The 27,242-nt window shown below is 47.6% G+C and overlaps 2 protein-coding genes across 20 annotated transcripts in view; one reads left to right on the top strand and one right to left on the bottom strand.

Moving 5' to 3' along the window:
* Nucleotides 1–7,899, top strand: part of PIK3R3 (phosphoinositide-3-kinase regulatory subunit 3) — a 58,348-nt gene extending 50,449 nt beyond the window's left edge. For all 4 annotated transcript variants that reach the window (XM_052666100.1, XM_052666101.1, XM_052666103.1 and 1 more), the window contains one exon: nt 1,038–7,899. In XM_052666100.1, coding sequence (XP_052522060.1) covers nt 1,038–1,239 — 202 coding nt within the window. In that variant the 3' untranslated portion in view covers nt 1,240–7,899. The remainder of the gene's footprint in view (nt 1–1,037) is intronic.
* A 4,076-nt stretch (nt 7,900–11,975) lies between these two features.
* Nucleotides 11,976–27,242, bottom strand: part of MAST2 (microtubule associated serine/threonine kinase 2) — a 163,811-nt gene continuing 148,544 nt past the window's right edge. For all 16 annotated transcript variants that reach the window (XM_052667031.1, XM_052667029.1, XM_052667030.1 and 13 more), the window contains 8 exons: nt 26,841–26,995; nt 25,496–25,788; nt 22,969–23,184; nt 20,971–21,197; nt 19,459–19,581; nt 18,316–18,452; nt 18,024–18,211; nt 11,976–17,374 (listed from right to left, as the gene is read on the bottom strand). In XM_052667031.1, coding sequence (XP_052522991.1) covers nt 15,315–17,374; nt 18,024–18,211; nt 18,316–18,452; nt 19,459–19,581; nt 20,971–21,197; nt 22,969–23,184; nt 25,496–25,788; nt 26,841–26,995 — 3,399 coding nt within the window. In that variant the 3' untranslated portion in view covers nt 11,976–15,314. The remainder of the gene's footprint in view (nt 17,375–18,023; nt 18,212–18,315; nt 18,453–19,458; nt 19,582–20,970; nt 21,198–22,968; nt 23,185–25,495; nt 25,789–26,840; nt 26,996–27,242) is intronic.

The raw sequence follows: 27,242 nt of genomic DNA on the forward strand, positions 1-27,242 counted from the left end.
TTTCTCTTCTGTGCTTAAGATAACAGTGATGCTTCAGAGGAGGCATAATTTGTGAGCAGTAATTTTTGACATTCACACAGCCTTGCATTGATTTCTTGTGTTTCACTTTGTTTTATGCTGGTGTAATGGAGGTCAGAAAAACTCTGATTCCATTATCTAAAAATCCTTCAAGCCTGTTCTCGAGTGCAAAATGGCTTTCACTGATTTATTTCACATGAGGTTAATTGCATCTGAAAGCAAGTCTGGGAAATGAATATGTGAAGGTATATCACCTCAAGGTAACCAAAGACTGTAGTATCTGCTGCATTCAAGATACCTGTTTGTCACAGTCAATGAAGTGACATCAGATACTTTCACTTGGTTGGTATCATACTGCACTATAGCAAAGGAATGGCTTAACATAACCTGTTCCTACATGTGACTTGGATTGTAAAAGACTTCAGTACAGGGATTACATAATACTTGATCTTTCTGGCAGATGAGTTATTCTAGCAGCCTTGAAAATACAGTGTTCCAGTAAGTGCATTGCCAAGTTAGGGACTCTGTAGCTATGACTTCAGATAATGAACCAACTTGAACCTATGCCATGCTCAACATTAGAAAATGCACACTGGAAATTAGAGCTGTATTTCATGAAATATTCTGTAGGAATAGAATAAGAACATGTGGGTTTTGGCTTGTGCACCTACTTAATGGAAAGGTTTCCAAAAAAGCTGAGTTTGTGTTTGCTGATTTCAGGTGCTTGTCGTCTTGGTTAAACTCTTGACTTTTTTTTCCAAGAAATGTTTGGGAGCAATGCAGGAGGGAATCGTGGGATAGAAGAGGCTTCTTAGGTGGATTATTATGCAAGAGTATTTAATCAGACGCCCTGAAGCACTGTTTCTTTGCAGACTATTAATCTCCTCTGCTTGCATCTACTGAGTCCTCCATTGTGTAATTTAGTGACTGGCAGTGTTGCTGCATTAGTTAATTGTTAATAGTCTGTCACTTCGCGTTTGTTCTTTGATGTCAAGCTCTCCTGTTTTCTTTCCTTGCAGAGCTGATGGAGAAGTGAAGCACTGTGTGATCTACAGCACTCCAAGAGGTTATGGGTTTGCAGAACCATATAATCTGTACAGCACACTTAAAGATTTGGTTCTTCATTACCAGCAGACATCCCTTGTTCAACACAACGATTCCCTCAATGTCAGGCTTGCCTATCCTGTCTACGCACAGATGCCCCCTTCTCTTTGCAGATAAATTTTGGGGAGGAGGAAAGTGTTGGCTATCTTGGATTCTTTTCTACAATTTTTATTAGAACTTGGAGGGCATTCTTTCTCCTTAGACTGCTTGTTTTGCACAAGAAGTGATTCTGTGAATGTGAATCAAAAAGAGGCCTAGCAGCAACAAGACGACAACTTGGGTGTAGGTGTCCTGGTGCTACCTTAAAAGCTCAGCTGTGCTTTTACACTGATACTTTTGTTTCCTTATGAGGGGAATAGACTCAACAAAACCCATACAGAAATACTGGAAGCAAAACATTGTTTTCTGGAGATGATTTTTGGCCAGGCACCTTCAATGGAACTTCTAATTGGAGTTTGTTTTCTCTTGTTCTAGTAGAGACAATTTGAAGCCTCTGTTTGAGGCATCAGTAATGTCTTTCAGTCTTAAACTCCCAAGAAACTAGGGAGGAAACTCTACCACAGCAATTCTTCTCTGTTAATTTTAGCAGCTTCACTGCGATTCAGACGAACTTCCGAAGAGGGCTTGTCTTGAGGTAGCATGGAATTTGGTGAGAGAAGACCAAAGGAATAACGGGAAAGCTTCAGGTTTTTATTTAAATGGAAAATGCTTGTAAAGAAAAGTTGCTTTATTTTTTTGCCAACAGCGATGAAGTTTTGGTTTCAATGGCACTACAGGTCTTCGCTTAAAGGAAACATTTATAACCAAATTGAACACACCAAAACTTTGTTGCTAGATTGAGCACTTACGGGGAAGGTTGCATCTGCACATAATTTCTACACCAAAACTTGAAACAAATAAAAGGAAAAGCTAAAATGTTGTGTGGCTTCAAAACACTAAATTTGTCTGATCTGATGTAACTGCTCACTCCTCTCTTTTTTCACCCCTCCTTTCCTCCCACTCCTCAGCTTGGGACTCTGTTTTCGGTTGTTAAAGATACGTGCTTCAGAATGTAAACTAGAATGAAGCTTGCACTCACACGTTGCAGTTCTCTTGCTGAACAAGACAGACTCTTGTAATGCTTGGTTTTGATATAGAAGAGGCAGGTGCAATCTCATGCTTCTGGATGGCTTATTGTACCAAATGATTTCTTGACAAGTAGCCACTTAGGTCTGTACAGAAGTGAGCATGCTAATTACAATTTTCAAGCTAGATTCTGAACTTTCGCACCACTGCTGCCAAGCAAGATTTTTACAGTGGTATAATTAAATTCCCTCATAGTTATTTCGGACATTGGGCAAAACACAGGAAGGGAAGGGAGGTGCTCTCCTCAGTGATTGTGTGTCTGGTACCATCGCTTGGCAAAGGCTGCTGTCAAATACTGGAGAAGGTAGTCCTGGGCTTTGTCAAGTGTAGCAATCATCCCATAAATCCCCTCCTTGGACACCATACAAAGCAGCTTATTTCCATTCCCTAAGCTTCTAAAATGAAAAAGAGCTAAGTTTGGCAAACTGAGCCATTTGGCATCAAAGCATAACCGGCAAATTAATTGTTTAGTGTGCAACCTTGAAAGTTACTTTTGTTCCTGTTACTGGAAATGGTTCCCTTGAAATGCACCCATTGTACAGGACAGGAAGCAGACAGTCATGCAGATCTGGGAATGCTGTAGACCTGTTTCTGACCCTGGGGCTGATTTCCTGTTTAAATGTGGGTTTTCTGTAATGCGTGGGGAGGAATGCCAGGCCTGTTGATATTTAATGTTTACACGATAAGTATTATTGAACTGAATGTTGTGAATTTGCAAGCAGGGAAATGACAGGTCTGAAGCACTGACAGCCGTTGCAAGGAAGGCAGTCTGGTTGCCTGGCGTGCCCGTGAGATGTTTTATTTTGCACTAATGACCCTGATGGGTCCCAGGCACTTTCTAATCAGCCAGAGAGTGTAATCTTCTGGCAAAGAATTCTGCAGATTCCACTTTTCTAATTCAATGAAACGTTATGAAACTTAACCAAAGCTGGGAAACAGAGAGGAAAGTCCTTGTAAGCTGTTCTATCAACGTGCCCCGTGTCTGCGCTTGTGTTCCTTCTGTCCCACTTCCCCAAGAGAAGGAAAAAAGCTGACGTAGCCTTTGCTGTGTGTGAAAATCTGGAGTGGAATCCTCTGTTGTGTATGGATGTGGAAATTTTTCTTTTTTAAGGACCTTGCCCCACCTCTTGGGTAATTAGTAGTTCTAATCTGGTAACTGTAGAGCCGTGTTCTCACACCTCTTGTGCATCTGACGTTCCCTCAGTGCTGGATTCAGTCCAAATGCATTACGAGGGAAATCAGTTTCAAAGGCACAGATGACAGCCAGGTGCCTCATGCCTGTGGAAAAACCTTTGCTATGGGAGTTTGCGGGCGTTTTCCGTGCCCCCTGATCTCTGGGCTCTCCCCTTACAGCGTCACCATTCAGAGCTGGTCAGACACATCGTTCCCATCGCTGGTTTTGTCCAAGGGACGTCTGCTACCTTCTTAGATAGCGCTTGGGCTTGCTTTTGTTTTAAAAAAGCACGGGTCTGCTTTCAGCCCACGAGTCCTGGCACGCTCTCTCAGTACTGACAGCAGCAGGGTAGAAAAGTGGGGTTGTCTGAAGTTTCCCTGTAGTGGAATCTCACTGATCCTGTGAGGTCTTGGTCCAGGCTCCCCCGGCCATGCCAACGCAAACACCATGTAATCCCACTGGCGTCTCTGGCAGGATCTTGGCTTTGCAGTGGTGTGAGCGAGTTCAGATGCTGGCTCGTCTCTCTCGGAGATCTCTTCTCTAATCACAGGTGATGCCTTGGCTGTGAGCGCTGTGCTCAGAGCCGAAAGCCATCTCGAAGCATTCTTTGAAATTCTCTTTGGCCCAAACCTTTGGAAGAGGTCTGTGGGCAGATCAGGGCCGTGCTGCTCGTATTCAGCTCCTCCCTCTGTTTTGCCACTGTGTCTTTTTGTATTTGCTTTAGGCACCTGAAGCCACGCTGCTGGCATAAGTGCCCTGTGACCCTCACGTGCCATTGCACAGATTCTTTTCTCATCAAATTTGCACTCATATGGCAAGTGAAAAAATGGATACGAACCAACTGGCACGGGGAGCTGCCACCATCAGCTGAGCAAGGGCTTGTCCTGCTGCCTTTGTGCCCTCAGCCTGCTTCTGTTTGTTCAGCAGCATTGGAGCGGGGAGACGAACCTTTGCATCCAGTAGTTGTGAACTTGTGTGGCTGAGAAATCAGAACTGGGCCAGTGAGGTACAGGATTAAACCCTCGTACAATGGAACAGCTGTTAAGCCTAAAACAAATACAGGAAATGTGAACATAAAGGCAAAACAAAGGAACTCGAGTTCTTTTCAAGCAGTAAAATGCAAGAAAGCTTTGGTTTCAAGAGTCAAAATGTCAGGAGGAAGGAGGGGGAAGGTCTCACTGGTGTGGCAGCAGCCTCGTGTCGGGCTGCAGTCCGAGGAGTATTGATTTCATTGACCCATGTTGTATTAAATATATACGTAGGGTTAAATAAATAACTTTTGCACAGTGTTAAATGGGGGCGGGGGGTGGGATGGGAACGTTGAAACTCTGATATGCACAGTTTCTTCTAATCTGTTTTGAAGTATATTTGCAGGGATCAGGGGTGATTCAGTATTTTGTATTCGGATGGATGGGAAATGAGGCCGACTTCCACAGTTGCCATTGGCCCCGTTACGTCAGCCCAGAGTGCCATGTTTTTGAAGTTAGTAAGTTACGATCTCTTCCCACTTGTTTCTGTACTGCTTGTGAGTAATCGTAGCGTGGAAGTAACCGACCCGGGAGCAGAGGTTCAGCTCAGGGTGTGCGGAGCAGGAGCAGCCTGTGCCACCCCCAGCTGGGTTGTTCCACAGCCAGGGCTCCTCTTGTGTTGGGTGTTGTTGTAACTCTCAGCTGCTTTGCACCGCTGGGTGGTTGCAATCCAGAGTGTAGATCCAGTACAGCCTTCTGTCTCTTGCCAAAAACAAACCGCTCTTTCCACGCTCGTCTCTCTTGATGTGGCAGAACATCAAGAAGTTTTCCATTTAGTGTGATGGGCCTGATTCTTTTCTCATTGACACTCGTGTAAGCAAGAGTCCCACAACAGAAAGCCATGTCCAAGAGAAGAGCTTGTACTTCATCATATCTGAATCCAAGTCATAGCGAGGCAAAAACCAAAGTTTGTCTTTTGCAAAGCCAGGCAACTGTAATGGGGACTGTGGAAATGCAGGGTGGCACTTGGTGCAGCTCTGGGGAGGACAGGGAGCGGGGGCTGCGTGTCCCCGAGCCCACATTGAGTGCAGAGTAGCTGCAGGAGCGTCACAGCTTCGGGTTGGAAAAGCCCCTTATTTGGTACTTGAACAACCTCTCTTCTGTTTTTGAATGTCTTGTTTATTTTTATTGTTGTTACACTAACAGGGAATAAAAATCTGAAATGTTAGTGAGTCTCGTATGTTTGCTGCATTGTGCAGACATAGAACAGGTACTGCTTGTGGGGCGGGAGGGGTGTGAGACAGGTTCAAAATGCAGTTTGACAAAGCGTTAGGATGGGTCAGGGGTTGTTTTGTTCAGATCATCTTTCAAATCAGACTTTTGTATGCATAGTTTCCTTCTGTTAATTTGCAACATCTGCTTTTGAATCAGCAAAGTCAAAATACGTTCCCAAAGAACGAAGCAGGGAGGGGAGCGGGTTACGCTTACTTCAACTTAGCATGCAAGCAGCCCCGAATAGCTTTAAAAAGGGGAAGGGTCAGCATCCCAAAGCTTCCCTGCTTGCGCTGTGGTGGAGCAGCAGCAGGTGCTGCTGTGGGAGCTCTGTCTTCAGCCGGCGAAAGAAACGGGATGCAGAGCAGAGCCACTGGAGCAGCGCGGGCCGAAAGCTTGGGGTGCTTTGTTGTCCTCCGTGCGTGCACTGCAAGAAGCGGTCAGGAAATTAATAGAAGTTTTGAAGGACTGCTCCTCTGCTCTGGAAGGAAACGCGGCCGCTGATCCCTGGTTTCCTTTGGCACGGCTCGTGCTGCCAGCAGCGGGGAGTGGAGCTGCTGGCCCGAAGGAAGGCCGGCCGTACAGCTGGGCCGGCCGATGCTGCGCGAGGAGCGCGTTCTGCTGGGGTTAGGGGAAGTTTGGCCAACATTTTTGTGAATCTTGCATTCTGTGGGCAGAAATATTTTCCACCGAACGGGAAGGGAAAAAATTTCTTTTGAAATCTTTTCAATTCCTTCCTGTTTGTTCACAGGGGCAGAAAGCACCGTGCCTGTTAACTGTTCAGACGGTGGCGGTGCTCCAGGTGCGGGCTTGGGGGCTGGCTCCATACAACCGGTGCAGAATTTGCAGGTTTGTTTGCTATTGGCATAGAGTCACCGTGCTTTAAAATGATGGCATTTGTTCAAAAATTTGCCTTTACAAATACGTAACGCGAGCTTCAGAGAAAAAGTATAAATCCCAATCAAGAGTCGGCGTTCGACACAGCAGCTTTAATCTGACCCTTCCCCATCGTCAGTTCCATATCACTTGGGTAGGGCTGGTGACCGCTTACCCCAACCCTGCAGTGCTGTCCCTGCACCAGACCAGGGAAGGGGCTTTGGGATTGTTTGGATAAAGAGGATCATGTCCAGAGATGGGAACAGCAGGGGCGGCCAGGCTGTGACTTTGGGCCCCCAGGGCTTGGCTGCAGTGCAGCTGTGTGGATGGGTTTGGGGCTGGGTTGTGTTCCTGAGTGTCAGGCAGAGATAGTTTTGACTAAACCTGTTAATTTTGTATATCTGGCTGTTAATTGCACCACAGGATTGTAATGGTCTGCATCATCTGTGCGTGTGCGTGTGCGTGCGTGTGTATCTGTACTGTATGTATATAGATATATGTAAAATATATTCCCATACGCATCGGTATGCATTAGCTGTAAGTGGCACTGCCCCTGGAACTAAGGCAGAACTCACCGCTAGCACATCCTGCTTGGGCAAAGCTGGGCTTATTTCCACAGACGACAAGGAGCTGGTCCTCACCACCTCCGATCCGTGCTCCTGAAGCCCCGCAGGATGGGTTTCCTGGGGGAGTGCCGCTGTTTGCGAGCTGAGCTGAACGCGGCTTCCAGCTGCGCGCTCTGGGACGCAGCACTGAAATCCTCCGAAAGCAAAGGTGGGGGAAGGAAACCCTCCGTGCTCCACGAGGGGCAGCGGCGCTTTGTGTGCGGGGCTGCAGCAGCAGCACTCCTGGGTGCAGCCTTCGCTTTTATCCTTTCTCGTTATTATTTGACTTGGATTTTCTTTAAGGGAAACCGCCTCTGTTAGGAACCTGCTTCCCCAGAAGCTGTCGGCTTATTTTCTTTCCGTATGAATTCCAGCATGTAACTTTGGTACTCTTGTTTGTTCTTTGTGTAAATCCTGTTCTTCTGTCGTTTATGGTGTAGTCAGAAAGAAAAAAAAAAAAAAAAGAAAAAGAAAAAAAAAAAGGAATTCATGTAGTTTAACTTTAAAAAAAGAAACAAACTGCTTCATAAGGAAACCAATTGTATGTTAGTGTTTTCGGACAAGTCATACTGTAGTTTCTAGATCAGTAATGCAACACTGTACTTGTCACCAGATGTGTTACGATTTTGCTGTACTTTCTTTCAATAGATGGTTGGGCTTTTAAATCCCAGACACTAAGCATCCTGGGCCTACTTGCTCTAGATCAAAATGCAATAAAGAATTGCAATAAAGCACATTGACATGTAATGTTTTAGAAGGATGTACTGACGGCTGTTTCTAATAAACGCAGAAATGCAGCGTGGTTGGGATGTGGTGCTGTTGGCTGGGCTCGTGTCTGCACGCTGTGCTGCCGGGGCTCCCCGGGACAGGACAGGGATCTGCTGGAGCTGAGCTGGCTCCCACCCTGCATTGCTCCAGTGGGGGACATGGGGAGAAACCTGGTGACAAACAAAAGACGCCTGAGCAGCTGAGGGCTCAGTGCCTGGCCCTGTACATCCGGGTGCATGAACGGTTTGCAGACTGCTTCCTCGGGGTTTCTTTGAGCCCATGACTCAGCATTTTTACTGACAGCTGAGTCAACCATTTCCTAAAAATGCTGTGCTGGCATTTCTCCGAAGCGCTGAGTCAGCGTTTCTGCACTCCATCAGCTCTCTATGGGGGGCAGCGAGGGGCACAGCCATGGGAAACACCGAGGAGAAGTACGAGGCGCTCCTGGGGAATCTGTTTCATTTTGTTGCTTTATTTTATTTTATAAGGGCTAATAAGGCAGCGCTGCGGGACGGATGTAAGTCACTGATGGGCGAATCGTTTCTCAGGGCTTCGCCAGGCGCGTCTTTTCATTTAGGAAAACATTGCAGCCAGGAGCCAGCATAGGAAATTTCCAAGCGGCTGTGCTGAGTGGATGGAAAGAAAAACAGCACCCGGAGAAAGGGCAGATCCTGGGGTTTTTCCATCCCCAGCAGCACCGCGGCGCTTCCTGCAGGTCCCCGGCTTCACCCTGAGAGCAGGCAGGAGCCGAGGGCATGGGGCCCTGCGGGGCAGGGGCGTGGGATGGAGGGTCGGACAGACAGACAGATGGACAGACAGATGGTCACAGGATGCTGACACAGGATGTCCCCCCAGGGTTGGGACCAGTGCAGTGACAGATTAATGGCAAGGCCCTTCCCTATGGGGGAAAGGAGGCTGAAAACAAGTATGTCAGTAGACGGCTCTTCTCCAGCCAACAGCCTGATACAAATACTGGGATTTGGCTCAGACCTTCAGGATTTGGTTCAAACCATCAGGATTTGGTTCAGCCCATCGGGGTTAAGCTCAAACCATCAGGGTTTGCTTTGAAAGCCACAGTTTGTTGCCACAACCGAGCTGCTCTGTGTTCCCTCTATGCTCCCAGCTGAGGGCCAGGGACCAGGAGGCAGGGCTGGTGCTGAGCCTGGAGCCCACACATGGCATGGGAGCAGCGCAGAGGGGGCTTCACAAACACCCTCACACACAGCTGGAATGGAAATACGGATGTATGGAATGGAGTAACTGAGCCCCCAGCTTCACACCACTCCCAATCAACAGGGCCAAGCCCGTCCCTTGTTCCCAGTTTTCTCCCCCTGAGGCTCCTGCGAACAGAACCAACCAGAAAGGGATCAGGAGTTGGATGGGGAGCTCCGGGTCTCTTCCCCCACCTCTTCCCACTCTAACAGCTCAAGGGGCTGTGGTGTGTAGCAGGCAGAGCCCCACTGCCCCAGGCAGGTGCTGTGCACACTCCTGCCGCTGCCGAGCCAAGGGAAACACAAACATCCTACCCAAAGAAAGCACTTTTCATCGACAACACAGTTCCCATTTTTGCACAGGGCCGGTCTGTTCTCGGCAGCCTTCCCTGCTACACTGAGCCAAAGCCCTACCGAGATTTCCGGGCTGGGACTCAGCCAGAGCCAACCTTCCCAGCCCAAAACCGGCAGAGGGAATGCCTTAGGGGCTGGGGGGGACTTCAGTTGACCCCATGGGAGATGCTAGAGGGCTGGAGCTTGGCCTGAGAGTCCCTGTGCCCTGGGCGCCAGAGCTGGGGATGGGGGACCTGGTGGATGAGAGACTGAGGGATATAGCAGCTGGAGGATGCAGGATCCAGGAGATTTGGGACCTTGGGATGTGGGACTTGGAGGATGCAGGATTCCAGATCTCTAGGATTTGGTCAGGAGGACCTTTGTCCAGACCCAGCTGTTCCAGCAAAGCAGATCCCGTGCCCCCCTATGCCTGGAAGAAGCTATCAGAGGGAAATTCCTCTTCCGTGGAGTGGCGTACCTTGTGAAACAAGGTGTACCTTGTGAAACAAGGCAACAAAAATAGCTCTTAGAAAAACAAAACAAAACAAAACAAAACAAAAAAACACCTAAAAAAGCCCATAACTTTGGCCTGAAGTTTGGGAAGAGATGAGAAGACAGGAAAATCGAGGTGAGGAAGAGGAGACGAACAGGGACAGCAGGGCACTGGGACACACATCCTTTGGGATTGGCTGCGGGGACCGAAGCATCACCGAGAGCAGCACCCCGCACCTGCGGCACCCGGCGGCGATGTCGGCCCCAGAGACCCGATCCCATGGGGGCGAAGGCGAGGCCGAGAACAAAGCGGCCTTTCACTGCCACTGGGCAAACACAGCCGGGAATATTCCTGCCGGAGCGCTTCCAGCTGCGCGGGGCTTTGATCGTGGGGCTGGGGCTGTTTTCTTCTCCCGCTGTGTCACACTTATTTTTTTTCTTCCTCCTTCAAGGCGTAATTTTCCTTCACGCTTGTAATTTCTAAGAGGAATTTCTCACAGCTGGGATCAGAGCCAGATCCCCCACGGGGGCTGTGGGCACTCAAAGCCCACGGGGCTGTGCAGCGCCTTCGCCCCAAAGGCTCCGACTGCCGTCACCCCAAACCCACCCATACCCATACAACGGGGTGCATATGGGACCCCCCACCCCCGCAGGGCGAAGCCCTCTGCCCACATCCCGAATATTTTCCGGCAGGAAGCACGGCCTCACCGCTGCCAGTGGGAATGGGAGGGGACGTGGAGAAAGAGAGTCAGCGTCTGGAGTGAGCCGGCAGCTGAGGATCAACCTCCTCCTCCTCCTCCTCCTCGTCCTCCTCCTGGCCCGGCGGATGTTGGCTTTGGATGGGACCCTCTTGCAGCTGCTGAAAAAATGCACAGGGCCCAGAAAGCATCCAGGGGCTTTTCCCCAAAGGAGAAGGTTGGTGCTTCTGGAGCACGGGGTGCTCCTCACCAGGTGATGTTCCCCTAGTGAGTGGCTCTTTCCTACACTAGGCTGATAGAAGAGTAAGGATGGATGCCAGCACCCATCATATCCACACCTATCTCACAGTGAGAGCGGAGGCAGGGCTGTGGTTCAGGGCCTGGTCCTACTGACATCCCTAGGAACAATCAGACCCCAGAGCAGACTCCAAACCCCCACCAGCAGTGGGGATGTCCCACGGCTGAGCTCAGCAGGAGAAGGCTCAGGGCAGCTGCTGACAGACGCAGCTCAGGGATTAATGAGCAGAGAGATGTGACAACGGGGCTGTCACCAGGGCTGATGGCAGCAGGGTGGATCTGAGCCCATTATCTCTACCTTTCACACAGTTTTATCCCTTTGCCAGCTCAGAGCAGCCCATCGTGGCTGCCCAGGCTGCGAGCACAGCACAGCAGCACAAAGTAAAGCGCGAGATGCAGCGAGCACCAAATCCCGAGGGCAGCCCCAGCTCACAGCTTCCCGTCAACCGCAGCCTCAGGGCAATACGGGCACTGGGGTGGAGCTGATCCAGAGAAATTCAGGTGGAAAATACCACATTCCTACTTCCTTTACAGTCCCGGCTCCACGTGGCAGCAGCGAGCTCTGTCACCCCAGCAGTGTCACCAGGCCCCTGGGAGCGGTTCGTGCCCACCACCAGGTGACCGCTTCATTGACAGCGCACCACGCTGAGAACCGACTGAGCCCTCGTTGGCTGATTGCTAATTAGCTTAACATTCTTAATCCTTCATTAGCGACTGCGAAGTAAGCTCTGGAATATGAGGTCAGCCCTAATCAGTGTTTCAAATCCAAAGCCCGCCGGCACGGGATGAAGGTGGGGGCAGCTGTGGGCAGCCCTGGGGGTTTCCAGGACGTGCCTGAGCCCCGTCCCCATCCACCCTCACCACCCCAGAGGTGGCACTGGGGGCAGCCAGCTGTCACAGCCCTCACTGACAGCATTTGGCTCCATCGGGTCAAGCCAACTCAGCCCAACACGGCCCGACTCAACGTAAGCCCTGTGCCACGGCACACACAGCTCTGCAGGGGGAGGAAATAAAGAGAGCAACGCAGCTTTGAATTTATGTAAAAAAAAAAAATTTATTTTGGAGGAGGATTTGAACATCGACATGCAGGTACAACATGGATAAAAATTATTGCACCGCTATTATGTGGCAATTGTTCAAGTTTCTAAGAACACAGAGATTCCACACTTCCTCTTATCTAAGTGCTGAACGAGGCGGCGCGGCGGGGCCCACCTGGGGTGCTCCCACGGCCACCTGATATGGTACCGACACAACGCACACTGCTGTCCAACCTCCCACCAGAAGTACAGCATTATCCTTCAAGGCCAGCAAGAGAAAACCAGAGAAAGGCTTTATCTTCCCCTCTACGGAACAAAAGGATAAAATACTTCAAATCACACCTTAATGCAAAAGTGTGGCAGCCAAACCACGGTCATCCCACTCTGTCCCGCAGCGATACGAGCAGCCAAAGGCCTCCAACATTCAGACCCAGGAGTGGCCGTGACAATGCTAACGTCTAATATTTACAATAAATACCATCCATTCCTCTTAGCTTGCAACAGTCAGAGACAAAGGGAAGAGTAACACTGACGTGCCGATGGGGAGCAGCTCCTGCGCTGCAACCCCACAGTCAGCAAGGCAGGAAACGCCCAAACCCACCAAACAAATGGGAAAATTAACCAGGAAACGTCGGGTCTCGTGGCTGCCCGCAGGGCTCGGACAGCACACAGCGCTCACACAGCGCTCACACAGCGCTCACACAGCGCTCACACAGCGCTCACACTGCCGCCTCCCTCCTGGCCAACCCCCTGCTGCTGCGCATCTCAGGGCACTGCGCCTCTCCTTCCCTCTGCAGCACGGGAATTTTGCAGTCTGAGAAGGTATTTAAACAAGTAGCAAGCAATAAATCTTGCTGTCTCCGCTTACTTTTCCATCACAGTTTCAGAGGAAGTATCTTTTTTGCCCAAACTTTTGTGCTAAGGTGCCTCGATGTAAACCGGACCAACGCTGCACCGAGGGGAGCCGCAGGGTGGGCAGGGAGCAGGGACCCGGCTGTCACCAGGATGGCTGTGGCTTCTCCATCGCATCGATCACTCCGTACCACAGCCTCAAACAAGGCGGCTACACGCACCCCTCACCTCCTCTTCGGCTGGTTTGGGCTAAAGCAGCAAAAGCCGTGACACCAAAGCGGCCCACTCCTTTTCAGATGCCTAAGGGTAACTGTGCCATCAGGCACTGCAGCTGTGGAATAAAGACAGCAGCAAGCACAGCCAGGGCCTGCCACGGCCACTTCAGAGCTGCTCAGGCTGACACAGCCCAGCAGACGCATTTTTCATCTGCTTTTTTGCCCATTTGAGCTACGCCAGCTCAGGGCCTGGGCTGGGTGCTCGGAACGACCCGAGTCAGAGCTCCCTGGTTGCAATAGTTTGCCTTTCCCTTGTAATCGGTGACCAAGAGCACGCGAGCAGCCCACCACCTCCAGCAAAAAGAGCCAACAGATAGAACAGGCCCTGCTCTCAATACTGTCACAGCAAGATTTATTCACGTGTTACGTGGGAGCTCTGAGGCTTTGGCTAGTGTATTAACAACACCATACATGTTCACACAGACACACAGAGTAAACACTCATTTAAAATGTTTAAAAAAAAACACAACAAAACTCAAACCAAACCAAAAGTTGGTCCAGAAATGAAATCCAAGCAGCCAAAATTTCATATATGATGGGAAAAATACGGTTATGCAGAAAGAAGCAGGGCGAGATTTCAGAGTTTTGTGGATTGGGCTGAAATCAAGTTGAAAGAGATGGAGAAAACACATTCCCATATAAAAACATATTTACATGTAGGGAAAGTGAATCAAAACTTCAAGCTCAGAAAAGGCCAAGACAAAGAAGAAGGCAGTGCACGATGAAGTCAGACCGCGAGGTGCCGGCTTCAGCTTGAAATACTGCTGCAGTCATTCAACTTCTAACAGAGAAAGCCAGTGAGCAGGGTGCTAGATCTGCACATACACTCAGACACGACTGGGGTAAAAGCTGAGCACAATCTGGGACAAATGACGGGAGTGTTCAGTGACAGTAACCTTGAATTGGATGAGGAAATGGCTCACAGTGCTGGAGGTGTCGACGTCCACATTACTGGTGTATAATTATGGATCTAATCCTCAGCAAAGAGCACTGTTATCCAGAGTCAGTCACGCTTAAAGCAAAGCAATGCCTAAACCTAAGGGCCAAGAGTGATGTTTAATGGAACCGAGTGGAAATGATCCAGCTATCAAAGCTGAAATCAGAACATGTGTCTTGAAGTCTGCTTGCAGCTCGTCCACAGAACTCAAGGAGTCCGACCTCCTTTGTAGTTTCTTTCTTTCTAAAATGGGCAGATTTGAAAAACTCTGCAAATTTCCTATGCCCCAGTTCAGAAATGGCAAGGCACACCTTAAATCCCAACCTGTGGAGACTCATCAAGAGAAGGAAAAGTCTTGAAAGCTCATTTATCATCGTGATACCTTTGCCCAAAACATACTGGTCTACAAATTTCCCTACTTTAAAATCAGCCAGTGAGGCAGCCCTGTCCTGGGGTCCCTCTTCCGAGGCAGGGCAAGGTACAAATTGAAGGCAGAAAACAAAAAAACAATGAAACGTCCTTAAAACGTTAAAAACAAGGAGAAGTTGCCATGTGTCCTGCAAAGGATAAATAAAAACACCTCCCTTCCAAAGCAGCTTACAGATTTCTCTCTGATAATTCCATCGGGGGGAAATAAAAAAAAAGAATAAAACACTTTCATTTGGTTTAAAGAGAAGATAGAGCTAACTCTCTGTCCAGCTCCTCCATCCATTGCCTCCATATCCTTTAAGGGTGAATGTATGCACACAGTGACAGAGCTCTTGCTCTGGAGAACAGGATTTCTTGCTCCAGAGTAACTCATGGACAGATTGTATTTTCTTCTCCTTGTTCAAGAAAACCAGACTGTAAATCTGAAGAAAAAAATTCAGTACCTGGGAACGTCAATGGAATTTGAATGGGAAAACTGAAAAGCAGGAGATTTTTGAAGTAAACTGCCTTTTTTGGGTTCAGAATTTTGGGGACTCCAAGGCAGAATCGGAAGGAAGAGCACAACAAGGCAAAACGAAAGGGCAGGAGGGGAAAACCAGCAAACTGTTTCTTTAGCCCTGCTTTAACGATACCCTGTTCTAAAGAGACCTCAAACAGCAAGCATTACTGTGTACAAAAATAGAATAGCAAGGATGAAAAAACACAAAAAACAGTATGAAAAAAACCCTCCCAAAAATAGATGTACACAAGTTCTATTTTATATTAGTGTATATTACAAAATTCAAACATGCAGTCTCTATTTTGAATGCAGAACGCTCCAGTCCATGTGTACCGGGGATGCTGCTATGTTTTCTTTACAGCACCATCATGTGACAGGGGAAAGTCTTGTGTTTTTAGCTGACTTCCAACCTCTCTGCCCCTCGCCGGTGTGACAGTCCCTTCTCTGCAGGGCCTGCTGCTGCCATCTGGCACAGGAGAGGCTCTCAGAGCTGCCTGTCCCAGAGCAAGCGGCAGCTCCTTTGCTGGGGCCACTTTGCTGCTACCTGCCAGTGCTTCCGATGCTTTAGTGCTGCAGGAAACTGCCTCTTTTTTGGCCACCCCAGGACACGCTGCCTCCCAAGGTTTAGCTGAGCTCAGTGACTCTGTGCAGGATGCACTCCTCGTGGTCAAACCATCGGCGCTGGCTGGTGTGGCCTCCTGGCACACTCCTGCTTGTGAAGCTTCCTGCTTTTTTTGCTTCCCATCTCTCTCTTCTTTACACGAGGCACCCAAATGGGGGAAATCCTTTCTCTTTTCCATCTCTCCAGAACCAGCCATACTGAGCTTTAAGGGGCCCAAAACGCTCTGTGCCAACGGCACCAGCTGAGACACAGAGAGTGCCCTCTCGACAGCGCAGGGGACGAGCAGCGTGGAGCTCACGGTGCCTGCTGCCATGCCCTGGCTCGCTTTGCTGGCAGATGGAGCGCTCTCTGCCTGGGATGAGCTGGGACTTCTTTCAGATGTTTCACTTGCAGGATGCTGAAATGAGGTGCTGTCTTGTTCTGCAGATAGAAGTGTGCCCTTGTGGTCCTTCTCACCACAATCCGCAGGGCTTACCGAGCAAGGAGAGCTCACACTTGCTGTGCAACAAGATGAAAGTGCTAGCAGAGGTTTGGGATCTTGGGTTTTCTGACTGATTTCTGACAGCAAGGGGTCCTTCAGGTCAAATTTACCACACGAGACCCCTGCAGATTCATCCTGTACAAGCTCAGGGAGTTTGACAGGTGGGCACTTCATACTTTCCGTGCAGTCCACTGGTTTTTGAGTACCGGTAGTTCCCCCAAGATCTCTGACTGCTTCAGAAGATTTGCCTTTTGGACCAAAATGCTCAAGGGTTTTGTTTTCTACCAATTTATGCTCCTTTGAAGTGGTTTCTGGCCTTAGGAGTGGCTTTTCTGAACCAGCTACGTTTTCTGGAGAGGTTCGTGGGAGGACCTCTGATGGGGAAGGGTGCACACCAACTTGCAGCAGCTCAGAAACAGCCTTGGTTTGTTGACTGCTTCCTTTCTGCAAATCTTCTGTACCTTTTGGATCTTCAGGTAGGAAGGCATCATCTTCCATACTATCCTTGCTTTCCAATTTAGAGGAAAACTTATTATCCCCGTTGTAAGAATCTGAACCTTGGTCTCCGCTCTCTGGGGGCTTGTCCAATCTTCTTCCATCCTGACTATCCTCCGAACCATCGTCTGTTTCATCTTCAGAAGAATCTACTTCTCTTATGGCCTCCTGCTTCTGCAGAGACTCCCTTCTCTCCACTCTGTCCTGTCGGATTGCACCCAACTTTCGGGAACCCGGCTTCTGCAACATGCCTTTTTCTGCTAGCCCGAGTTTGCCACCTGTTGTTTCATTCACAGATTCCTGTAAGCTCTGTAGACTCGGATCCCTCTGCAGCATCTCCTTCTTGAACTCAGAGTGAGAGATATCCAAGCTGTGCTTCCGTGAGGACGTCAGCTTCTTCTCAGAAGAGGACAGCGAGGCAGCTAATTTCTCAGCTGACTGCACTCTCTTCAGCAAAGGAGATCGAGGGGGCTCAGCACTTTTGGGGCGAGAAATCTGTCGCACCAGTGGTGGAGAGGAGTGTAGTTTTACTGGAAAAGACTGAATAATACTGGAGCTGCCAATCGAGTGTCCTGGTAAAGGAGATGGGGAGCGCTGCGGTGATGTGGACTGTGGGGTTGGTGATGGAGTGTGAGCCAGTGGTGACAGAGGGATATTTCCTGCAGACTTACGTCTTGGAGATCTGTACTGCCTTTGGAGCTTTGGTGCCAGTCCGTGCAGTGAACTTGGTCGGATGTGCCCAGAGCTGGCTGGAGAATTGGGAACACTGGAACTGGGAGAGCTGCTCTGGGAAGAATTGCCACCAACTTAAGAGAGAAAAAAAAAAACCAACAAAACAAGACCAAAAGATTAATATGTATCTGATCATTCGAAGAAGTTACTGAAAGTAAGATGTGCGAAGTCAAGACAAAGTGTCATGTTATTATCGAGCAGTGCAGTAATATTATGAGATAATATTCCAGGGTTCCTGAATGAAAATTTACACCATTGTCACAACACCAGAATATAGCCAAAAACATCATGCTATCAGAATGTTTTTCTGTAAAAAAAAAAACCCTCTAAATAGATAAGCCACATGTTCCAGTGCTATTCATGTGATGTAAATCTCTTCACTGTCAGTAGGCTCAAAATATGAACACCAATTTATTTCCTTTTTTTCCCAAAAAAATACAGAAAATGTGTCAAACGGCTACAAAACCACTGCAGCTTACAATACATGTTTGCATCAAAGTGAAAGGATGCTATAGTTCAGCAAGTGCATTCTTAAAAGAGTGTATGGATTTTCATTTTTAAATGACTAAGCGAATGAGAACACATTCATTCTTGAGGAAACCACAGCTGCCATTTTACTTTAGAAACAGACTTGCTACCTGCTGCTGGGCAGGATTTTACTTCAAAAATTTATCAATGTAAAATTCTTCCCTGAGTTTTGTGTTTTGTTTTGTTTTGTTTTACCTGAATGTACGGACTCAGGAGTGGATCTGTAGCTCTGTGTGGGTGACCGGGGCGACAGGTTGTGAGTTGGAGAGCCAGGCACACTTTCCCCAGAGGACAGAGAGCGGTTCAGTGAAGATAAACTACGGCTGGTGTGAAGCAGTGATGCCTGTTTGGTGATCTTCCTCAGCAAAGAACTCTTCTTCTTACTGTGGAAAATATTAAAAGTTGTTTACAAGCCCTAAGTATTTCTTTACCACTGTTGTCAAATTTTGGTCGATTTTACGTCCAAAGGAGAGCCAACACAACAAACCTTTCCTGACCATCCTTAGTTTTGCTCTTCTTGTTCCTACGTGCCATCTTGGATTTGTAGCTGGCCTTTCGAGCTGGCCCAACTTTGATGGATGTGTTCTCAAATGGCGTAGTGGAGATGGACACTTTGTTTCCACTCTGTCAGAAACAAGCCATGAACACAGCTGAAAACACAGCTTTATGAAGCACATCTGCAGGCCAAGCAGGTAGGCTGTTAGTTCATTACTGCCTGCCATTTTGTAATTGTTGTCAAACTCCATTTCCCCCTTTGCATTTCCACTTATCATTTATTAAGGAATTGCTGAGAGAGGCCCTCTTTAGTCAGGCTTTCACAAATGATTAGCTCAGATCCCAGCTGGGAGCTGGTAAAGCTTCCCAGAGCAGAGGGAACACAGCACCTGACCTCTCCCACTGCTTAATACTTGTTATCCTTGGGAAGTTGAACAAAGTGATATTCTGCCACCAATCCTATTCCCTGTGCTCTGACCGAAGGCAGGTGTGAGCACAGCAGGCATCCATCATGCCGAAGCTGCAGCACAAAGCATGGTTTGTCTCACCCTTAAAAATAAAAAAATCCTGATTGCTCCTCCCAAAGAATTCTGTCTCTCGGAACAGTCCAAAACTTTGGGTTTTATTTCCATAAATGGATTCAGCCCAGAGGAGGTATCAAAAAGCAAGTCATTTAAGTGGATAATTTTAAGACCAACCATTACAAAGCTGCTTTTAAATACCACTGGGAATAATCCTTGAGAAAGCAGTATTAAGAGCTAATAACATTAGCACAGCCTAAAGGCAGAAAAAAAATAAAAGTAAACTGGGATTTTTTTAAGATACTTCTTTCATGAAGTGTTGAGGAAAGGTACACTTGAATCTTATTAACCTTTGTCCCCAGCGCCATCAGACACATTTGACAGGTTCTTAATGTCAAAGAGAATACCTGAGTTCAGCTTAAGCGATGCACAGTCAATTTTGGAGATTTAGGGATCAAGCTTCAGCAAGGAGTTTTTGCAAAACAAAGGCCAGGTGCGGTGTACACGCTTGTATTTCAGACAATGCCAATTAGCTATCTGCAGTGCTTTAGGTAATATGCAAAATACGAGGCAGCTTGTTTATTTTCCACTACCTAACAGCGCCGAGTCCCTACCTTCAGGATCAGCTCCACCACTTCAGTGTGCACCAGCCCATGGACCGGCTCCCCGTTGACGTGGGTTATCAGGTCCCCTTCACGCAGCCCTGCTTCGTTCGCTGGACCACCTTCCTCCACGTGCTGGCAATGAGAAGGGGATGATTGCTTCAAGAGGAACGTACAAAGCTGCTGGCCCATCTAACGCAACGCCAACCCAGCTCATCCTTCGCATTAGCCGCTTCAATGGAGGGTAAAGGGAACCACTGACTGGCACGGCCCACTCTGCCATTCCTCCCAGCTTCCCAACAGTCTCTCCTGATCCAAGACTGACAGCCAGGATGGTTAACCTGGTCAAGAAACCAGCTCCTGCCAAAGCAAGAGAGTCAATACTCTTCCCAAACTTTTCAGCACTCAGGAATGTTAACTAGATACTCTTGATTTCCAGGCAAGACTTTCAATTTCGTTCTCATTCTACCACATACATGCTGGAATGCAAGGCTGACAGACTTTTAAATAGGACTCTGCCATGTGTTTAGGCTGCCTGTATTACATTTAATCCCAAACAGAGTGTCTTTTTCCACTTTCCACCCTTTACTGACCCATCCAGCTCATTGCCTTTCCCCATCACAGTTCAAAAAGGCAAACCTCCTTTACAGTGAGGTGACATTCATGCTCAAGAATTCTGCAACTCTCCCTCTAGCAGCAAAACAGTATCAGAATCTTGGTAAATTCAGCATTTTCCCAGGACAGCCAAGAGGAGCAAGGGAAAAACACAGCTTCAGATTATTTTGCTAGCTAAGAATGAGTGTTAAACGATGACCAAAATACATGAAGCCTGGATTGTCTAATGAGCAGACACAAGGAAAAAGGACGAACCACCTTTACCCTTTCTCTGTTCTAACTGCAAAAGTCAAATCACCCCATGTCAGGGAACAGGACATTCCTAGAAGTCATACACGTTAACAAAAGAGGAACAGAGATCAAGCACCAGCAGTAACGGGGAGAAATAAATACAGACATGGAAACCAGACCTTTTAGCATAGCATGCAGCTACGCCAAGAGCTAAATCCCTCGGCAGTCAGCATAGCAGCAGTGATGCTTCAAGGCTTGTAATCAATTCCAAGTGACTGCTTGGAAAATCCCAGCAGAGTGAGCTGATCCAAAGCAGGCTACAATTGCTAACGCAAGTCTGACCAAATTAGCCGTAACTCACCCTCGTGCAACAACCTCACTAAAGAGAAAGACAGTATGTACATAAAAACATGCTTCAAAGTATGTGCTACAAGTGAAAGGAAGTGAATACATGTAACCAGGGAAGAAAGAAAGAAGAAAGGTTGCTATGGTTCTGTGACGGGCTTGAAACCTGCTACAGTCATAAAGGTTTCCCCCACCCAACAAATGATAACTTTGGGTCCACGGAAGGAGAAAGAAAACAGGGTGGCAAAATGAAATTCATAAAGCTAAATCCCACGCTCCCAGCTACCTACATTTCCGGACCCAAGGGCACTCCTTAGAAAAGCAGAGACATACCCAGACCATGTGATGCACAGTGTAGATATCACTGTCACCCATATAGACGCGAATGGCACGCAGAGTGAAACCGTATTTCTTTCCAGCCCGATGGATGATGATTGGTGGTTTCAGGTTTGCGATAGCAGGAGAAAAGTCGCGGCTGGGTGAGGAGTCCCTCGAAGATGGGTTTGAGGATAGAGAATGAGGTGACATTGGACTAGCCAATGGGGAACACGTGTGGTGATCTACAGTGATGACACAAAGGTGTGCAAAAATTAGGAAAGCAGGCCTCCAAAAGAGAGAAAATTCTTGTTAGAGAACAGCTAGGAAATCACCTCTCCCAATGCTCTTAGAGCTGGTGATATTTTTTCCTGCGACCTCAACTAATTCCTGTTTCAAAATACAAAACCCAGTGAAGTTTCCAGACAGCACGTTTAGTAACGTGTAGTGTGCTTGCCTACAATTACAGCTGGGTCACAGCATTTAATTTTCCTGTTTCCTGGATTTACAACCTGTCATAGTTAATGACTTTAGATGCAGTGCTGGAATACTCTAGCCCAAGGGTATGATTTATTACCCCCCCCTTCCCAAAGAGATCAGATCGTTTCTAGATTTTGGTGCAAATAACACATTGGTGCTGCGCTCAGTCAAAATCAGCAATTTTAAAAGAAAAATCAGTTTTGAATATGACAATATGACCTGACTATGTGCAGGTAATTTCTAGTAGTGTTTTAAATTCTTAGGGGCAAAAATACTTAGCTCTACAAAGCAGTCATTGCAGGACTTTGCTACTAGAAAACAACATCACAGGTATATGTCAGAGTACATTTCCCACACAGCTGACGAGTTGAATTCTCACTTATGTGGCTCAGCTGCCTAAATGTGCCACTTAAGTGGCTTAGCCAGGCTAAAGCACCTGGCTGTACAACAACATCCTCTTCCGAAAATACAAAGCAAATACAGAGTTCTCACTTCAGAGCGAAGCTGGTCAATATCAGTAAAAAAAAAATCCCAAATGGTAGGATTATTAAATGCAGCTGTAAAGGGTAATCCCAAACTCACTAAGAAACACCTGCTGAATTACCCAGCACAGTCTTTATCTGGCAGATGAGCACAGCTTTGGAAGGACTTTTGCTGGGAGATTAAACACATATCTTAGAGATTTTCGTGAGTTTCTGGATCAGAAAGCAACCAGTGCTCAGCCCATAAGGAATGAAATGTGCACCACCACGAGGTGCCCAGAAGCATTTCTGTATCTGTCTCCAGCTCCCAGCAAGATGGGCAGGCACTGCTCTGCCAGCAGGCTCTGCTGCTTTGGCACAGCGGGCCCACTGGAGCCCAGCCTCCTAATCTAAGGCAGATACTGCCCTGGGAATGCAGCAAGGCCTTATCCTCCAGAAAGAGGGATAAAGTCCTTACAGGGGGAGAGGGCTGTCAGAGTGGTCTGTTGGAGTGCTGCCTCCACCAGAAGTTGGTGCCTGGCGTTAGGAATCATCAAGGCATGGCTCCATGTGGAGACAGAGCCAGGACAGCAACACCAGCTTACACTGTGACTTATTTACACCACCAAATTCTTGAATGCTCAGTTATGTGAATCACTGAAACTCCCTTGAGGCACGCACAAGGCACAGGCACACAGTGGCACACAGTTCCCGAGCAGGCTGTCCCCCCACAGAATAAAGAATAACACCCTGAGGGTTAAAAGCCGTTCCACACCGACACACTTCATGCTGCACAGGAACCAGCTTCTGCTGCTCCAGGAGCTGCTGCTGATGGACCAGCTCGTGGAAAGCTGCCGCGTGCAGAAGCTGCGCTCAGACCACACACAGTACTTTGTGGCAAAGCAGCACTGCTGTCCCAGGGAGCAGTGAACAGCCACCAACAGCACGGGTCGGATCGCTCCCCTCCTGCCAGCGAAGGCACCGCTCCAGGAGAGCGCAAGGGGAAGGACCCGCCTGCGGATCTGCTGAGTGTGCGGGCAGATTCTCACAACGCCCAGCCCGAGGCACTTCTTACCTGAGGGAATCATGAGAGACAAGGCAGTGGCGGACGCTGATTTAATCACTTTATTGACTGGTCTGGAGGCGCGTTTCTCGCCCGATTCCCCGGAGAGCAACCTGTGCCGTGCGCGCCGCACTGCCAAGTCGCTGATGGCTTTAGGAGTGGTGAAGTCTGGGCCTTCGTTGCTGTTGCTGCGAGCGCGTGGATCAGAGAAGTCTGCAGTGCTCCCAGCTACAGTTTAAATTAAAACAGATTAGAACCACAGGGAATTCCTAACGGTCTATTCTCCTACAGGCAAAATACATTAAATCAAAGTCATGTTTACATGTAGTCCAAGAGTAAATTTTCCTAAGAAGAAACCCCAGGGCTTGAATTTTTATTTACAGAAATGGTGTTATTCTGAACACAGAAAATTAGAGGCTTCTATTCTGCTGGAAAAGCTTGCGAATGAAATCACGTTGCTCAGCGGCGGAGCTGCACGAATCCTAAATCCGTGCTGCAGTTCTGCAAGCAAGCCATTTGGATGGAATTGTTCAGAGATGTAAACAGGTTTATGGAAAGTGCTCCATTTTTACAATCAGCAAGAACCGTCAATCCTTAAGTTAAAACCTGCCTGTAATAGCAGAACCAGGTTTTATTGGAGCTTGCACATAAAAAAGCCACTTTAAAAGAATACGAAGGTACTAAAGCCAGGGAAAGCAAAAATGTGGTTGGAAAGACAACCTTAATTTGCCCCCTTCTGCGTACCACTGCAATTTAGTCTCGAGTTACTTAACCTTCTATAATTATATATAAAACACAAAATAATCTTGAACATCAGCCTAGGCATGCAGCATCAGCAGATGCTGGGGGTGTACATGAGCTCTGTGCCTCAGTTCCCCATCCGATACTTCAAGGGGCACTGTGAAAAGACATTAATTAGAATTTACAAGGTGCTCGGAAATTAAAGGGGTGAGCATCACTGCTAGTTCACAAGGGAAATTAATCATTCTGTCTTCAAAAGCAAGTTTTGAACAGCGTGCAATAAATAAAGCCTAAGGGGCACATTTTGAACAATGAGGACAGAACAAAACATTGATCATTGCTCTTTAAGTGGGCACCGCTGCTCTGCATACTAAGTAAAGCAGAAAGTACCATGAAAATAACAATTTGGAGCAGCAGTCCCAAAGACTACTCAATGCCAGTTCTACATCTAACAGCCAGAGTTAGAAAGCTAAGGTTCCTATCCCATGGTTTCGCTATGGGAGTCACAACGGGTTTCAGAACGTCATTCAAGTACGTGGTGGCTTCCTTCCTTCATTCATCTCTACACCTTCTCACATGAGTTAATGGAGAAAGTGATGGTCTCTTCTGGGAGGATGAGCTGTAGAGACAAATGGGACAACTCTGGAGTAATTTTAACAGACTGGATTGCAGAAGAGGGATAATGACAAATGGTAATCTTGGGCCTCACTCCAGACTGGAGGCAAATGTGCTTTCAGGTCTCTCCACCTCCTAACAACCCAGCATCACATCCTCCCAGTGCCCCTCAGCTTGTCCTTGCCTAATCCTGCTGCCACGCTGACTCCATGCTCAGTCACCCCTCCCTTTACAACCTATCCACAACCTCTTTGCCTGCTTGCTCTTAGCCTCTCCCAGCAACTGGTTTGTCCAAAGTTCTGTTCAGCCCAGCACTGGGATACGGCTCCAGGAAAGACAAAGCTTCAGAGAAGTCCCATACCGATTTCTAACACCACTTTACCTATGCAAGATGCATTTTTTAAGACTGCAACTTGATTAAATTTAGGTGTATTTGGCTGAGACAGCAAGTAGCACGCAAACCCCACGTCCCCAGCAAATTTCACAGAATTACAGAATCACAGAATCACTGAGGTTGGAAAAGACCTCTAAGATCACCCAGTCCGACCCCAACCCATCCCACCATGCTACGTCCCTCAGTACCACATCTCCACAGGTCTCTAACACCTTCAGGAACAGTGATCCTATCACCTCTCTGGGTAGCCTGTGCCAGTGCATTACTGCTCTTTATGAGAAGAAATTGTTCCTAAAATCCAACCAGAATCTCCCCTAGGGCAACTTAAAGTCATTACCTCTTGTGCTATTGTTAGTTCAAGCCTCTACTCAAAACGTTCAGATAAATAATCATAGGAAGTGAGGATCTTTCAGTATGGCCAAACACCCATATTTCTGCAGCCCCAACTCAGCAGTCATCTGCTCTGACTCATGCACCACATCATTTTAAGCAGGCACTGATTATATGGGTCTCAGCACGGGAAGATCTTTAAGTGAAGGACTAAAATAAAAGATGTAATTTTGAAGAGATTAGACTGATGTTATATTAAAGGGAAGCACAGCAATGAAACTATACTGGGATAGAATGGCTTGGGTTGGAAGAGACCTCAAAGATCATGCAGCTCCAAGCCTCTGCCACAGGCAGGGCTGCCAAGCGTGCCATAGCACGAGACCTGCATTTCACCCAACACCTACATCCAGTTTCGTGCACTTAGCACCTGTAAGCTAACACATCACGCAGGGTACCAACCTGTCAGCGCCGTGGTGCTGCTGACAGCCATGCAGGGGGTGGTGGGCCCAGCATCGCCCTCCAGCTGCAGCTCGTGCTCCACGGGCTGCTCTGGGATGGGCACCGGTGACTGCACGGCCGACAGCAGCATCCCCTCTGACTGAGGCCTTTTGAGCACGGCTCCCTCGTCCTCAGCAGAGATGGCGAAGCGGGGCATGTCCAGGAGCCCCGAGCAGCGCCGGCGCACGGTCAGGGGTGGGCTGGAGTCACTCTCTGTGTGCGAGGATTCGGACATCGACAGGCGCTTACGCAGTCTGAGGGAGAACACAAGGCAGAGCCCCTCCGTTACAGCAGTGGGACAGTTTAAATTCTAAAGGACAAAAGGGTGCACAGACCCAGCTCACACCTCTGAAGTCAATTTGAGGTGAAGTTACGAGACTGAGCTGCGCCATTAGGACTTAAAACAGCAAAGCTTCGAAGGTATCACCCGAATTTAGATTTCCAGTATATTCCACTGTTAAGCTTCTAAGCAAACAAGGAATAAAAGTGAAGAAAAATATAATGCAATAAATATGATAACAAATATTACAAAATTCACAATGGCAAAATACCAGTCACCAGTCCATGTTCCTTTTGGTATTACATTAATTTTTCTTTCAAAGCGGCTGTGAACTTCAAGCCAGGAAGGCTTGATTCAAGAACACCAGTTGAAAGCATAATCTATAAAACATTTTTTGAATGGAGTCATACAGACTAGATCACAACCACATTCTATGATCTTTCCAATGCCAAATTTCAATGTAAAAGCTTTACAGAAGTTGTACAAAATGACAGAGTCCTTTTTGAGGACAAGTTTGACAATTTTTTCAGTTATGCTGGAAATGTGGTGGCTATCCAAATTCTGGGCATTTGTATATTTTCCTGATGTTTTTTATTAGAACAAAAGATTTTGGGGGGGATATTCTGAACTTTGGAAACTTTGGACAGTTCTAACTAATGCTCTTTGACTAACAGTTTCTCTAATGTATGACAAATGACAAAAAAAACAGACTTTGGATTCTCTGATGTTGAAGAAAAATCTGCTGTTCGTACATCTCCAACATAATGAGTATTTTCACAAATGAAAACTCTACTGAAAGTTAGAATTCCTTTAAATTCACTTGAAGTATTTGCTATAAATTTAGGAAAGATTGGTGCTTAAATGGATACATATATGGACATTTGTTTTCAACTATTTATTCCACTCACTGGGTTTCACCTGTGGAAATGTATCACGTGAAGCATTACTGACCTAACAGAGGACACAGAGTTTTGGCACAGGTCAGTCTTTCTCATAAACTCAAGCACTGAGTCGTGCTGGACTTACATTTCAGGAGACCCGATCACCCAGCTGCGGTCCCGACTCTTCAAGCCACCCAGGCTGTCCAGCCGGTCGTCCTTTTCTTCACTCAGACTCCGTTTAGTTGGTGGTGGAGTTTTCCTCTCTTCGTGGATGGAGAGGCGTTCCATGCTGCTGTACACCTGCACAAAGCAGAAGAGCCCTCTGTACAGAGAAAGCACATTTACCTTACCTGGCCCTCTTCTGATCAAGGGGCACAATATTTCCTCCCAATGGAAGACATTCCCTGGCAGTATGACCGTGGCAACGCTCTTTGACTAAATAATGCAGTGCAGGTGTGACATGCTCAAAGTGTGCCAGGGAGAAAAGGAAAAAGGCAACCTTCAGAAACGTTGAATAAATGAGCTTTTCCACAATGCCACCCAACAC

The sequence above is a fragment of the Tympanuchus pallidicinctus genome, unplaced genomic scaffold, assembly GCF_026119805.1.
Source record: "Tympanuchus pallidicinctus isolate F22 unplaced genomic scaffold, pur_lepc_1.0 scaffold7, whole genome shotgun sequence".
Lineage (NCBI taxonomy): Eukaryota > Metazoa > Chordata > Aves > Galliformes > Phasianidae > Tympanuchus > Tympanuchus pallidicinctus.